The sequence below is a fragment of the Ictalurus punctatus genome, chromosome 21 (genome assembly GCF_001660625.3).
Source record: "Ictalurus punctatus breed USDA103 chromosome 21, Coco_2.0, whole genome shotgun sequence".
NCBI classification, from domain to species: domain Eukaryota; kingdom Metazoa; phylum Chordata; class Actinopteri; order Siluriformes; family Ictaluridae; genus Ictalurus; species Ictalurus punctatus.
In genome coordinates, this window is record NC_030436.2 from 18,195,425 (window position 1) to 18,211,070 (window position 15,646).

Here is a 15,646-nt window from a genome sequence, read left to right on the forward strand (position 1 = left end):
AAACCCCGGACGTCCAGCTGTCAAGAAAAGACGTTCTAGACATCAGATGTAGAGTACTGTACCTGACTGATACGTACAGACAAGGAAAGCCTCTCGGGAAATTCGCAATTCAGAGAGAGAAGTCGTTACGTAACGGAAGATCCGACCGCCTGACGAGGTCATATATGTCATGCACGTAATAACCCCGCATCGGCAAACCGAGCACGTAAGGACACATTAATTACATCGCGAGCTTTGATATTTTATCCGGTGTGAAACGGAGCATGTGATTGAATTACGGCACACAGGACCTCATCCGAACAACCCCCCACCCCACCCCACCCCCCACCCCAAAGAAAGACGGCGAGGGTTACTTATACGCAGGAATGGGTCATTAAATGAGCAAAAGATTAAAAATAACATCTGCTTGCTTGTGCGCTTATTTCCCCTCCCAAGGCTGATTCAATACCTTGGAATTTGATTTGCACCTTCGGAAGGTGATGTTTATTTTATGCAAAAATAAATAATCAGCTAATTTCTTGCACGCATTGTGTCTCGGCTTTATTATGAGCGTTATTATTTTTAAGCAAGCAGCGCAAGACGGTGAAGTTTCTGCAGGCGAGGCCTTGGCGTAACAAGAACGCCACTGAATTTAAAAAAAAATAAAAAATTTTTTTTAAAAGAGTTGTTGAAACAAGTTCCAACTTTCAGCTCCCTAAACATCCTTAGCTGTCAATTTTTTATACTACGGTGGAGCTTGGAGCTCAGGAGGCGTGGAGCCTCTCAGGCCAGGGGAGGAGCAATCGACAGCTAGGTTCTCCTACGAGGGGGATGAAATGAACCAGGGAATGTATTTCATTCTGGACTTTACTGTCCATCCAAGAACAGAGATAGAGATCGCAAATAGATAGAAAGAAAGAAAGAAGAAAAAAAGCCCAGGAATTAAATTAAAAGGAGACTCGACTGCTGTATCTGGGACACACGACAAAACTCTTCTGTCCTCCATCACCGTAGGAGAAAAGCTCAATTAACACACCCCAGATGTCTTCTGACTCATCGATCTGTCTCGAATAAAGAAAGGCAGCCGGGACGCTTTTCAATCGGTCCTCGTTTCCTGAAGGCCAAGCTCGGTTCTCGGCGGGTAAAAATCCATGAGCGATAGATAGAAATAACCTGCATGAATATGCAAACCAACCGCGAGGCATTTAGTCCTGCGAGCTCCCATGCAGTGGCCTCGGAAATGCCACGGAGGCCGTCGGTCTGAGGACAGGTCAATCGGATGGATCATCAAAAGGCATGGAGCATTCATTAGGATTCAATCGCTTGAACAATTAACCTTCAAGATGAAAGAAGTGAGAGGAGAGAAAAGAAAAAAAAAAAAACCCCAAACAGTCTATGTTCTAACAATACCCAAAGGGTGGTGTGGGATCGAATGCAGTCTACAAGTTTAATCGTAAATCTCTGTGGCACGTTTAAATTCCTTTAGAAAGTATCTGGCAAAGTGGTTAGCATGTTTGCCTCGCACATACCGGGTTGGGGGTTTGAATCCTGCCTCCGACCTGCGTGCGTGGAGTTTGCAGGTTCTCCCTGTGCTTTAGGGGTTTCCTACGGTTTCCTCCCCTAGTCCAAAGACACGCGTTTTCGGCATGTCCAAATTGTCCATAGTGTGCGATTGGGTTGGACCTCCGTCCAGGGTGTCCTCAGTCCCCTTGGATAGGCTCCATGCTCCCCTCTGTTAGGATAAGCGTTATGGAAAATAGATGGACGGATGGGCGCAATGTTGTATTTGACATCACATGCAGCAAAGCCAGTCTGTCCAGTCCTTTTTTCTTTTTTTTTTTTAAATAAATGCTTTTTTATTTTGTGTATATCTAGTATGTAAAGAATGCGACTACATTTCTCCTCAGATGTGCTGTGTTCAGCTCTTCTCTCTTCTGAAATTATACCGGATCTGAGGATCGGCGTGCGACTGGTGACAGCTGGGCTTGACGACCTCTGATTACTGTATAAACCGATACTCAAAGTCATTCTTCTGTGTAATTCTCCTGATGTAAGCACAAGCAGCAGGTTAGCCCTCGCCAGCTCTCTCCGTTACGGCTGGAGGACGGAAACGCATGCACACGCTGCGAAATTTCAACGTTTCTCTGCATATATATTTACCTCATTAAATAAGCTATTGATCAAACTGCACCATCCCGCCCCCATCCTGAATGTTTGCTCGTTATTAGAACGAGGTCTGAGCTTGTCCCTGTTAGCATCACCTTTCGCTATTCCGGGTCTTTCCGTAGCTGTGATTTTCAAGCGTGCTCCATAATGCACGTTGTGTTTATACTCGTCCGCATAATGAACGTTAACGTTAATGAGATTACGTGAGAACCTATCGAGCCGACGAATCATTTCCATTGATTATAATTTATAATAACGTCCCTCAAGCGGTTCCGTTCAATTCGGATGAGGCCAATCACAGTGTGGCTGCGATATTGTACTTCCTTAATTAGTCACAATATTATATTACATGTACACGGATGTAGACCTTGCGCTTAATTAGCGTAATCTCATAGTGAACATTAGAGAGAAATGTAACCTTTAATTAAGGAAAATTTATTTTAAGAAATAAACTACTATCTTCCTGTCTTTTTCAATCCAATTTTATGCTCTCTCTCTCTCTCTCTCTCTCGACAGCAACCAAAAAAACAAAAAGAGTATACTGTTTTTCATTGACACTGTACATTTTAACAGTATACTCATTAATACTAGTATTAGTGTGTTGCCTATTAACTCGTTACTGCTTTGTCGATATTACACGTAAAGCAGTCATGCCAATAAAGCTCATTAAACAGAGTCTGAAAACGAAAAGACAGAGGAGGAGTGAGCATGAGAGAGAGAGAGAGAGAACTAATGAACGAAAGCCGCGCTGCACAATTAATCTTATATACGGTCAAATAACTGACCGCAATCTTACCGTGATCATGATTCCTGGCTTTCACAATTAATTAAACATAATGGACAGTTAAATCGATGAGTTTAGCTAATGTGAGCTAATTGGCTAATGCATGCTATGTAAGCCCACAATAATTACTAATATCTGGTGCATTAACATCGCAAGCACCTTATGTACGTGATATTTCAAGATTAATTGCGTAGAGATTCGGAAATGAAAATATTAACCCTGAACGAAAGTGACCATTATACAAGCGTGAGCTGAATAACTACATCGACAACCGTTAAATTAAAGAGAGAGAATAAAGAGAAAGTGAGAGAGAGGAGAGAGGTTAAGTCGGGTAGATTTGTGTTCTGTTGCGATGTCCTACACAGCACAGGCTAATCGATCCGGGAAGAATTTCAAAGTAGTGGAATTATCGGCTCGGCATCATACCGCGTGTGTGTGTGTGTGTGTTTGGAGCTCATCTGATTCACGCTGATACGACCCACCCCTTTAACCTAAAAGAGAACAAGGCTGTATCTCTCATGAGATGACACCCGACAACTTACAAAATAAAGAAAACTTTATTTGAAAACACAGCGATCGATACGTGAACTACATCGTTTAGTGTCTGCAGGAGAGGACAGCATCCGGTAAAGAAGCTCGGAGCAGGAGGCAGGGCAGGTCATCAAATTTTCATTTGCTGTCCACACTTGATAAAACGTCCAGTGCTCGATTAAAGAGAAATAAAGAGAGAGGAAGCGAAGGGAGAGAGAAAGCGAGAAGAAAGTAGAAGGAGGAGGAAAGACAGGGACAGTGAGAGTGGCAAATGAGAGCGGCTCTGAGTTGGCGGGCCTTTCAGTCTACATATGCAAATGAGAGTGGTTCCAAGTGGGCATGGCTTTCAGTCTACATATGCAAATGAGAGTGGTTCCAAGTGGGCATGGCTTTCTGTTTGCATATGTAAATGAGAGTGGTTCCAAGTGGGCGTGCCTTTCAGTGTACATATGCAAAGGAGAGTAGTTCCAAGTGGGTGGGCCTTTCAGACTACATATGCAAATGAGAGTGGTTCCAAGTGGGCATGCTTTTCAGTTTACATATGCAAATGAGAGTGGTTCCAAGTGGGCATGGCTTTCTGTTTGCATATGTAAATGAGAGTGGTTCCAAGTGGGCGTGCCTTTCAGTGTACATATGCAAAGGAGAGTAGTTCCAAGTGGGTGGGCCTTTCAGACTACATATGCAAATGAGAGTGGTTCCAAGTGGGCATGCTTTTCAGTTTACATATGCAAATGAGAGTGGTTCCAAGTGGGGATGGCTTTCAGTGTACATATGCAAATGAGAGTGGTTCCAAGTGGGCATGGCTTTCAGTATACATATGTAAATGAGAGTGGTTCCAAGTGGGCATGGCTTTCAGTGTACACATGCAAATGAGAGTGATTCCAAGTAGGCGTGCCTTTCAGTGTACATATGTAAATGACAGTGGCACCGAGTGGGCGTGCCTTTCAGTGTACATATGCAAATGAGAGTGGTTCTAAATGGGTATGCCTTTCAGTCTACATATGTAAATGAGAGTGGTTCCAAGTGAGCAGGGCTTTCAGCATACATATGTAAATGAGAGTGGTTCCAAGTGGGCGTGGCTCTCAGTCTACATATGTAAATGAGAGTGGCTCCGAGTGGGCATGCCTTTCAGTGTACACATGCAAATGAGACTGGCTCTAAATGGGTGTGCCTTGATGGCTGTAGATGGAGGTATGGCGGTGTCTGAGTCTATATATAGGAATGAAAAGATCTCCAAGTAGCCATGCCTTGATGGCTGTACAAGGCAACGTGAGTGTTTCTTTCGGTCTATATATGGAAGTACGAGTGTCTGTGTCTGGATTGTGTTTAACAAGAATGTTGGCATCTTTAAATCCATGTTTTGAAATGAGAGACTTAAATTGGGCATGCCTGACTATAGAGGGTGTGTGTGAGAGGTTATGCCGGTGTGTGCGAGGTCACGTATTGAAATGATAGTGCCTCCAAGCGGATGTGCCTTGATGGGTGTGAACAGGAAAATAGTCTTTCAATCTCTATACGTAAACAAGAATGACTCTAAGTGGCTGTGACTTGAAAGCTATAAAACAGGATGTAGGCGTGTCCGTATTTGGAAATGAAGTGTGGGTATGAGTGGGAGTGTTTGATGGCTGAAAATTGAAATGTGGGCATGTCTTTCAGTCGATATATGTAATAGTGGCTGTCCCTTGATGGTCATAGCTGGTAATGTAGGCATGTCTTGAAGGCCAGAGAAGAGAAGTGCAGTTTTGAGTCCAAATCTGAGGCTTTAAATGGGAAGAGGCTCATGTGGACTTTACAGCCAGTGATAGTTTGACCTGTAGGATTGTTTCATATAGAGACAGCACTAACTTCACAGACACACACACACTAATATATATTATATATATGGTTGCTGACTGCTGACAAGCCCCCAAACACACACAGCCATTTCAATTTAATTAGCTATGTTGATGAGCCCCTTTTGTAGGGCGAACAAAAGCTCTGATCTTCAAAGTCGTGCTCTTTCGCATTCATGAAACAAGACTGATGCGCAATCCCCTCCACAGTAAACAAATCAGCAAATGCATTTTTTGCACTTTCAAGGGCGTCTCAATGCGCTTTTCTTTTCCCTCCACTTACTCAAGAGCATCAATCCATATACTCCGGTCCCCCCCCCCTCAGGATAATTGCTCCGTCTGAGAAGATCACAAGTTCTACCGGACTGAGCGAATATCAAAAGCCAGTTGTTTAGAGGAGTGTTAATGGAGGAAGCACTACAGGTTGCACTACAGGCAGACACGCAGGTGCCAGTGGCACTCAACACTCACATTCAGGTTGCACTATATCAGGACTATAAAACAATGACTGCCCTCTAGCAGGCGTTGTGTCTGGTATGGTGAAGTGATGTCACTATAGGTCATTGTCTTTCGTTATCCCGAATGTAGCTGCACTACTGTAAGAGCTGCTGTTATAATGAGTCTTTATTGGTCACATATACATTACAGCACAGTGAAAAATTATATTTCTTCGTATATCCCAGCGTGCTAGGAAGCTGGTGTCAGAGCGCAGGGTCAGCCATGATACGGTGCCCCTGGAGCTGAGAGGGTTAAGGGCCTTGCTCAAGGGCCCAACAGTGGCAGCTTGGCAGTGCCTGAACCCCCGACCATTTGATCAGTAACCCAGATTCAGGTAATGCTGGGGCTTGAACCCATGACCTTCCGATCAGTAACCCACCGCCTGGCAGTGCTGGGGCATCAACTCCCGACCTTTAGATCAGTAACCCAGAGCCTGAACCGCCAAGCCACCACCATAGAAAATGAATCCTTCTGACCAGTCACAATCGTGTATTCAACGGCTCTGTGGTATAAATTTTTATTAAGTCAGTTATTTTTATTAAAACACAAGAAAGAGAGAAGGAATATGCTCATTTGTATGCCTTAACTGGTGGTTTGGATGGTGGGAAAAAAACATTATCTACAGTTCTTTTTTCTGCACCTCAAAGTAAGCGGCTGTCTACAAAACCCTTTACACGATCTTTTAAATGTGCCTCCTGCTGATTAGCCACCGTTTCATGTTCACTGTTTTGAGGTGAATGTTAGTGAGGTTACAAACACACACACACACACACACACACACGGAGCAAACCGTGTCCAAACATCGTAAACGCCTCAATCATCACGGCAGTAAATGTGTTGCCCTGTCAATCACACTCAGCCGCACGTTGGCACTCCGTGGGCCATGAGACCAGACACAGGGGAAATGAGCTCCATTACTGAAGGCGGCCATGTTGGGAAACCAAGAACGGAGCTTGCGTTAAGGACGAATGAGAATCGAGGAATCCCTCAGGTCTGCATGTGTCAGTGTGTGTATGTGTGCTGGGAAGACATCATTTAACACCATCAAGTCCTCCATGACAAGGGCACTGGGTCCTGATAGAGAGAAATGATGAAGTGTGGGTGGGTTGAGATGGAAAAAGGTGTGTGTGTGTGTGGTTGGTAATGAAGAAAGTGGAGATAATGAAACAAATCCTTTCATACTCTAGCAATACAACTATTTCTGCTCTCTCCTTAACCTCTATCCATCTGTCTATTTCTCCACCAATCTCTCTGGAGACAAACACACACACACACACACACACACACACAAAATAAAAACACACCCATATACAAACAGGCGCACCCACAGGAACAGGACGGGATGTTAGGATGTGCATGCTCATGAGAGTGTGAAGGCGTGAAGCAGAGACAATGTTCCAACAGGATTTCAGACGAAAAAACAAAACATCAGTGAAGACACGTCTGAGTGCGTACGTGTGAGACAGAGAAGCCTCCACAACATTCAAACAACAAAAGAGTATTTAAAAAGTAAGTGTATCTGGCAGGATATTAAGAATATCCAGGTAATGTTCTTTCTGGGACAGATCGGGTGATGATACAGATTGGGTGATTGCGCTGGGGACATAGGTTTGGTGATGACATGAGGGACGCTGGTCGAGCAACAAAACAGGGATGCAGAGGTAGTGACGGGGTGAAGATCAGATAATGACACAATGATGCAGATTGGGTAGTGACCGCGGGTATAGCGACTGGATAATGACTCGGGGGATGCAGTTCGGGTGATGAAACTCGGGACGGTGATGACACAGGGTCACAGATCAAGTAATAGATTTGATGTGGATCTGATGGTTCCAGAGGGGGAGCAGATCGGGTAATAGCACAGGGTTGCAGATCAGATAACAGTACAGTTGACCGATCTAGTAGTGACAGACGGGAGGAAGATCCATGATGATACGTGGGTCAAAGATTGGGTGACTAAGCAGGGGACACAGAATGGGTGATCCCACAGGGGACACAGATCACACTCATCAGCATGCACATCCTAGCATCCTGTCCTGTTGGAATGGAAAGGAAAATATATGAAGAAAGTCTCCCCTGGACCAATCGGATGATGACCCGGAGGATTCAGATTGGGTGACTGTATTGAGGACACAGGTTTGGTGATGAAAAAAAGGGACGCTCCAAACATCCAATAGTCGCAATGACCCTGTCAAACTCCGCCCATACGCCCTGAGCACACCCCTAACACACTCCACCTACTAACTAAACAGCTATTCAAGGCCTCTTGCTTCGTCTCTCGGTACAAAGTTCTTTAGCCACCATTTGGCCCACAGGTGTGTGATGTATTTCAGAGGGAGAAGAACTGTAATAGCAAAATGTTTTATTCATGCAACTTCTAAAAAGTCTGCGGTGAAGGACTGCCATTCCATCGCTCCCTCCTTCTCCTCTTCTTCCCTCACTCCCTCAGAGTTGTAGAGCCAGACATGAATAATGGCTGTTTAGAAATACTGCAATGAGAGCGCGAGCGAGGTCCTCTGCACTCTCGGGACATGATGTGTGTGAGGAGCAAATAAAAGAAGCTTGAACATCTAAGCAGTGTACGAGCGTTAAGGTCACACTGCTCAATGTTGTCACGAGTCACGGCTACTCGGTTTCGACCTCTTCATACCCCGTGCGAACGAGGGCCATTCCGGAAACAGTGAGCTCAAATTTTCATCCCATCCTTCGCCTTTATGTCGCTTTTCTTCCTGTCCCTGTCCTTCTCGTACTTTCCCCTTCTCCACTTGTCTCGTCATCTCTTACGTTCTTGTATCTTTCCTTCTGTTCCCCTTTCTTTCCTTCACCCTTGATACATCTCTTCTCTTTGTCACCGCCCTTCCTTTCCTTTCCCTTCCTTCTCGTCGCTTTCCTTCTCGTGTAGTCCCTTCCTTTTCTCATTTGTGGTTTTCCCTTCATTTTCTCACCTTCTCACATCTCCTTCCTTCTTTTCCCTTACCCTGTATCCCTCCTTTCTTGTCTTGCCTCTTACCTTCTCGTGCCTTCCATTTTCTTCCCGTTTCTTACCTTCTCTCTTGATACATCACTTATCTTTGTCACTTTCCTTCTTGTGTAGTCCCTCCTTCCTTCTTTCCCATTACCCTCTCTTCCCCTCCTTTCTTTACTTGCTTCTTACGTTCTTGTGTCTCCCCGTCTCCATTTCTTGCTATGCCTCTTCTCTTCCTCATCCCTTCTTTTTCCTTGTCATTTTTTTACTTTTGCCTTCCCTTCTCACCTCTTCCCATCTCCTCTCCTCTTGTTCTTTCCCCTGTCTTGTCTCGTCTCTTACCTTCTTCTGTCTTCCCTTCTCCTTTTCTCATGTCAGTACATTTCTCTTTTCCCTTCGTCTCATCGCTGTCCTACTCATTCCTTTCTCTTGCCTTCTCATCTCTTCCCATCTCCTTCCTTCTTTCCCATTACCCTCTCTTCCCCTCCTTTCCTGTCTTGTTTCTTACCTTCTCATGTCTCCCACTTCTCCATTTCTTGCCATGCCTCTTATCTTGAGGTCAGTGCTCTTCTCTTGCTCTTACCTCATCTCTTCCCTTCCTTTTCTCATCCCTTCTCTTTCCTTATTATTTTTTTTCCTTTTGCCTTCCCTTCTCGTCTCTTCCCATCTCCTAACTTCTTTTCCCTTCCCCTCTCTTGTCTGGTCTCTTACCTTCTTGTGTGTCCCAGTTCTCCATTTCCCAGGTCAGTACTTCTCTCCTCCTTTCCTCTCTTTTCCCTTCTTGGCTCATCTCGGTCCTCCTCATTCCTTTCTCTTCCCGTCTCATCTCCCTTTTCTCATCTCTCATGCCATTTCTCAATATTTTTTCCTGTTGTCCTCCCTGCTCATCTCTTCCCCTCTCTTACCTTCTTGAATCTTCTCTTCCCTTCTCCTTTCCTTGTCTCAGTACTTTTCTCTTCCTTTCCTCCCTCTTCCCTTCCTGCCTCATATCTCAATCCTCTTCTTTCCCTTTCCATCTCATCTCTTCCCTTCCTTTTCACATCCCTTCTCTTTCCTTATTATTTTTTTCCTTTTGCCTTCCCTTCTCATTTCTACCCATCTCCTAACTTCTTTTCCCTTCTGGTCTCTTTCCTTCTTGTCTCGTATCTCCATCCTCCTCATTCCTTTGCGTCTTCCTTTTCCATCTCATCTCTTGCCTTCCTTTCATTCCACTTATCTTCTGTTCTCATCTCTTCGATTTCCCTTTGTCGTCTTTTTTACTTTACTTTCCCTTTCCCCATTTCTTTCCCCTCCCATTGCCTTTCTTTCTATACACCTCATTTCTAAATGTCCTTACCCTCAGTCGTGTCCCTTCTCTTTTCCTCCTCCTACGTTTTCCCTTTTCTTTGCAAGCCTACTCCCAATCTCTCCGGTTCAGTTTTGTTCTATATCGGTCATAAAGCACAAGCAGTAACACAGCATCACAGGTCTCAGGTCAATCCACTAACAGAGAAGATCTTTTATAGACACCGCGCCAGTCCAAAGAGAGTTGGAAGCCGGCCTTATCGGTGAATGTAGATCGTCGGGCCGAGCTTGCCAAGAGCGATGAGGGGCCAGGAATTTTAGAGTGCAAAAGCTCCACCGAGTTTGGAGAAATGCAAATGCAGATTTTTATCCTGTTAGAGACAGAATAATTAACATTCTGATTAAAATTCCCAGCACATGCGAGAGGTGGCACAGAATGCTCCTGTGAAATGCAAATCCCTCAACTGAGAGGGACCAAGATAAAGAGATAGAGAGCGAGCGAGAAATAAAAATGAGAGACTGGCGCCCCCCAAAAAAGAGGCCAACATCACTCTCGTCCTCATTCTCCATCAAAACAGCGCAGTACTATAAATCATTTAAAAACTGCTTAAAACATACACAACATTCATCCTTAGTCGGAGAAAATAACCGACAAGACTGATCCTCTGGACAGGATGTAAGAAACTCCACTTCCTGTCTCTTCCTTTTTATAGTTTTTTTTTTTTTTTTTTTTTTGTCTTCCAGTGCACTGTGATGGATTTATGCATGGCAAAAAAATAATAAATACACCTTAGATAGCTGAGCAGAATAATACATCAGCCAGTGAGAGCCTGTTTAAAATTCATTGCTCTCAGGACGGCAGTCACGTATTACACCTCGGCGCTCGTGCTTGGGTCGAGGAAACACAGGAACAGATACGTGCGTTTCTGTAAGCCGGGGATGAAGACGTCGACGCGCGCTCAGACCCGGAGCAAAATAAATGCGAGGTGTAACCGCATGTGAGATTAAGGTGAATGTAAACAAATGATTAGCGCTGCCGTATCGTATCACGTGGCTCCGGCGCGGGTTACCGGTGCTGCAAGGATGGAACGTTCCGGCTTACTGTGAACAGAAGCTCGCTTCTCAGACTCTCAGTTTTGAGTGATGAGGAATGAAGGAGGATAAATGAGTTTCAAGGAATGAGTGTGTGTGTGTAGAGAGTCTGTGGAAATAACAGTACAAACCTGATGGATGGCTGTGATGAAGAGATGGACACGCTGAAATCCCTCGGTCACTCTCAGATCGACGTTATGAAGATATTTATCCCTAACCGTCATTCTAACACTAACCCATGTTTAAAAATAATTTGTTTAGCAAATCAGGCTGGAGTCTCTTGTCACTCACAAATCAACGTTATGAAGCTACGTGTCCCTTAAACCTAACTCTAGACTATTAAAATGGTTTAATTATTAATCAAAGAATCATTTAACAAAGTTATATTATACATTTAACTAATCTTGTTTATTAGATCATCCAACAAGTCACCCTTTAACAACGTCCACGATGCACTGCATGGCCAAAAGTATTTGGACACTTGACTATCACACCCATAAGTCGTTTGAAGCACACTTATAGAATAGTATAAAGTGTCTTTGTATGCTGTAGATTTACACTTTTCCCTTCACTGGAGCTAAGAGGCCCAAGCATGACAACGCCCCTGTGCACAAAGTAAGGTCTAAGAAGACATCATTTGTCAAGGTTGGAATGGAAGAACTCACGTGTCCTGCACAGAGCCCTGACCTCAACCCCATTAAACACTTTTGAGATGAACCGGAACACTGACTGCACCCCAGGCCTCCTCACTGGACATCACTGACTGACCTCACTAACGGCTAAATGAACACAAATCCCCACAGCCCCGCTCGCAAATCAAGCGGAAAGCCTCCCCAAAAGAGGGGAGCTTTTATAACAGCAAAGGGGGGAATAAATCTGGAATGGGATGTTCATCAAGCACATACGGGTGCGATGCTCAAGGGTCTATAAACCTTTGGCTGTATAGCGTATGTCTATTTTGTCTTAATAATAGTCACGTGTCGTACCCCATGGTGCTAGAGAAACATTTCATCCCACAGCTTGGTCTTTACTTCCTGAAAGCCATCATTACAACAGAGGAGGTTTTCTTACCTTGGGATCAGCAGTGAGCAGTTTGAAAGCTGCGTACACCTGGTTCTCCTTCACTCCTCCGCCCAGGTCCAGGAAGTTTGCCGGTTTCCCGCCATGCAGGTCGATGATGTCGCATGTCGCCATGGCAAGGCCAGCACCATTGACTGTAACGACATAAAATAATGATCCGAATTATGAGAAATCAGTTGATGAGTTGGTTTGCATCGTTCTGTACGTCTACAGTTTGAAGATCAGAGGAAGAACGTGTTATCTATTATCCATAGGCTAATTTCATACTACTGAATTCAGAAAACGCAGGCAGGGCATATGAGGTCGTGGTACTGGGCTACACGATACGCAGCAAAAATGAGCTGTAAATGTCACAGCACAGGGTGAAAGAGCACAAAAACAACAACAACAACAACGCAGATGCACTACAGTGCAAAAACTTTTAGCCGATAAACTCTCGCAACTCCGACTGTCCACAATAAACGGTAACATAGCGAGTGTGCACGGTTTAGGAATTAGGACAAACCTCATTAAATCCTGTAATGAAATATACAAGTTGATTTGTAAGTCAGTCTCACCAGGATTTCGTGATTTTGCGACCGCGGAAATGAACGGAAAATCAAGCAAACCCCACCATATTTGGAAGTTTTTCAAAATGGCCGCCGATTTAATTCAGATTTGGGCCAGTGTGACCTCATCACAACGCGCATTCAGCCAAAGCCCTTGCCCATTCACGTGCGCCGAACACGTGTACAGCTAAAAGGTCTCATTTACCGACAACTTGTTCAATCGCCAAATTTCGCCGATCAGTTTTCCGCAAATTAAAAAAAAAATAATAAATTTATTGTTGATTGCCGCAACAATCACAAAAAAAAACCCCTCTGTTAAACCCTGTATGGACTGCCAAGTAGCAAAAGAAGCACCCGACCCTTTTTATTTTACATAACGTTGGTATTGTTACATAGTTTAACAAAGACCTTGGCCATACCTGTAAGTCTATCCTAATGAAGTCATCATATAGTAGCGTTTGATGTTGAACCCTTTAATGTACTTCAAATTTAGTACGTTAAAGTAGTCGATTTTGTTATGTCGGTGATCCTGCATGTAACAGCCGGACTAGCATGCCTACTGTTAATCTGAATACATTTCCAAACTACTGTACTTCCTGGAGTAACGCATAACCTATTGAAATAAGAAAGAAACTCAGATAGGAAACTCGAATAAAAACTCGTATACGGAACTCGAGTAAAAGCCCAAAGAGGAAATTCAAAAAAAGTCAACTGTAACAGCTACAATAAAAACTCCCGCAACAGCTGGAGCAGCACACCTACAGTATAAACACTAATTGGCATATCGTAGTTACAGGAATACAAAACTGTGTAATTCACAGCAACAGAGCATCCTATAGTCCATAAAACACAGTAAATAATTACTCTACCCAGCACTAACTGCACAGAACACAAGTCTAATTCTCCGTCATCCTGGCAAACAGATGGATAAGTGAATTATATTAAACGAGTACTGGACACCAGCGACATTAGCAGTTGCAGCGTTAGCTGGGCCATTGAGCCTGCCTAATTAGTCCATGCTGTAGCAGAGCCAAGTGCTCGAGTGTTTTCCTCCGGCTTATTCCTGAATCTCAGACGAAAGGCTGAAGCTTGGCAAGAACTCCAAAACCAGCCTTGGGAAAAAAAAAAAAGAAGAAGAAAAAAAAAAAAAACACACACAAAACACCAGCTCTACGTGTAGGTGTAGGTGTGTATGAGTGTGAGAGAGAGCAAGAGAGCGAGAGTGATACACTTTCGGTGGATTGTTTCTTCTGCTTTCTGGCGTCTCGTTTGTTCAACACTTTAAAAACCTTTTTATGTCTTTTATGTCTACTGAGAAGCTGCTTTAATGACAGCTAGAACAATCTCTCAGCCAATCTGCCTTGTTCGAGGCACTTTTCGAGGCCTTTCTCTCTAATTGGAAGTCATCGCTTCTGGCAGGTTCAATCACAAGCAGAACCCATTTGGTTATGCCTTAATAAAGTTACATGTTTAAGATCAGATCTAAATAAAACCCACCGTGACGAGGCTGTTTGAAATTGGTGATAACACCCTGAACGTGTTCTGCTTTCAGATGGAACTAGAAATGTAGTCTGGGGGGGAAGAAAAAAAAAAAACGGCTATGTTGGCTTGTCTTAAGGAGGCTTTCTTTCTTTCACCCAGTTGACAGCTATGTCACAATACTATTCAATACATTGTGTGATTCATGCTTGGCTTGTAATTCATTGTAAATGGATTATCCATCCATCCATTTTCCATACCGATTATCATACACAGGGTCGCGAGGAGTCTGGAGCCTATCCCGGGGAACTCGGGACACTCTGGATGGGGTGCCAACCCATTGCAGGGCACAATCGCACACTACGGACAATTTAGAGACGCCAATCGGCCTTCGACGCGTGTCTCGGGACTGCGGGAGGAAACCGGAGCACCCAAAGGAAACCCCGAAGCACGGGGGGAACACGCAAACTCTGCGCACTCAATTTACCAATACACTAATAATTCCAGCCCACTATAATTTGGTTCCAATCGCAAGACTTGGAAGCACTTGCACAGATCTACAGTCGAAAGGGTTTTAAGTTTGGGGTTGGAGCTTATTCATTACTTTTCTGCATTATAGTAAAGGATGGAAGGTTGTGCGTTCGTGTCCCAGGAGTAGCAAAGAAACACTGTCCTCTGACCCCCTGACCGAGAGCTTTAACCTAGAACTTCTCAGTAAACGTCCATCTCAATACATGCCTAACAAACATTTCATCATCAGAATCAAGGTAGGTCCGAGTCTCACGTCTAAGCCATGTCAAAGTCAAACGCATCACCGACGTTTCACAAGCCGACGGTGCGTTTTCCAAAATTCGAACATCTACCCGTTTCGTTCCATAATCAATAAAACAAACTCACCAAAGCAAGCAATGTTGCCGTCCAGGCCGATGTATTTGAGGTCGTATTTGGCCGCCTCGGTCTCCGTGGGGTCGCTCTCGGCCGTGTTGTCCATGGCGAAGACGTCTTTCTGTCGGAACTCTGCGTTGTCATCGAAGTTGATTTTGGCATCGAAGCACACGACTACGGAAAAAAAAAAAGACGTGACGTCTAGTTTCTGTTCTGACAGACGACACCAAACGTCCATTTCCTGGGCTGATGGCGTACCAATGGTGGACCTTCAAACGGTGGATCAATGGCGTACCAATGGTGGATCTTTACAACTTGACTAACAAATCACATTGCACACATAATGCACCCTTAATAACTTTACCGCGTGTCTTTTTTTTTTTTTGGTTTTAAGAAATGACACACAGCCGATAACACTCCTTTATATTACGTACGATTCGAGAATAACAATTAAAAAGAAGGAAAAAAAAAAATCCATGTTAATCCATGAATGTTAAACATCAACAACATGGGCAAACTTTAC

The 15,646-nt window shown here is 44.1% G+C and overlaps 1 protein-coding gene across 1 annotated transcript in view; it reads right to left on the reverse strand.

Annotated features, from left to right (window-relative positions):
- Positions 1 to 15,646, reverse strand: part of suclg2 (succinate-CoA ligase GDP-forming subunit beta) — a 92,037-nt gene that overhangs the window by 27,992 nt on the left and 48,399 nt on the right. The window contains exons 8-9 of the mRNA XM_053674012.1: positions 15,136 to 15,297; positions 12,203 to 12,345 (exon numbers count right to left, since the gene is read on the reverse strand). Coding sequence (XP_053529987.1) covers positions 12,203 to 12,345; positions 15,136 to 15,297 — 305 coding nt within the window. The remainder of the gene's footprint in view (positions 1 to 12,202; positions 12,346 to 15,135; positions 15,298 to 15,646) is intronic.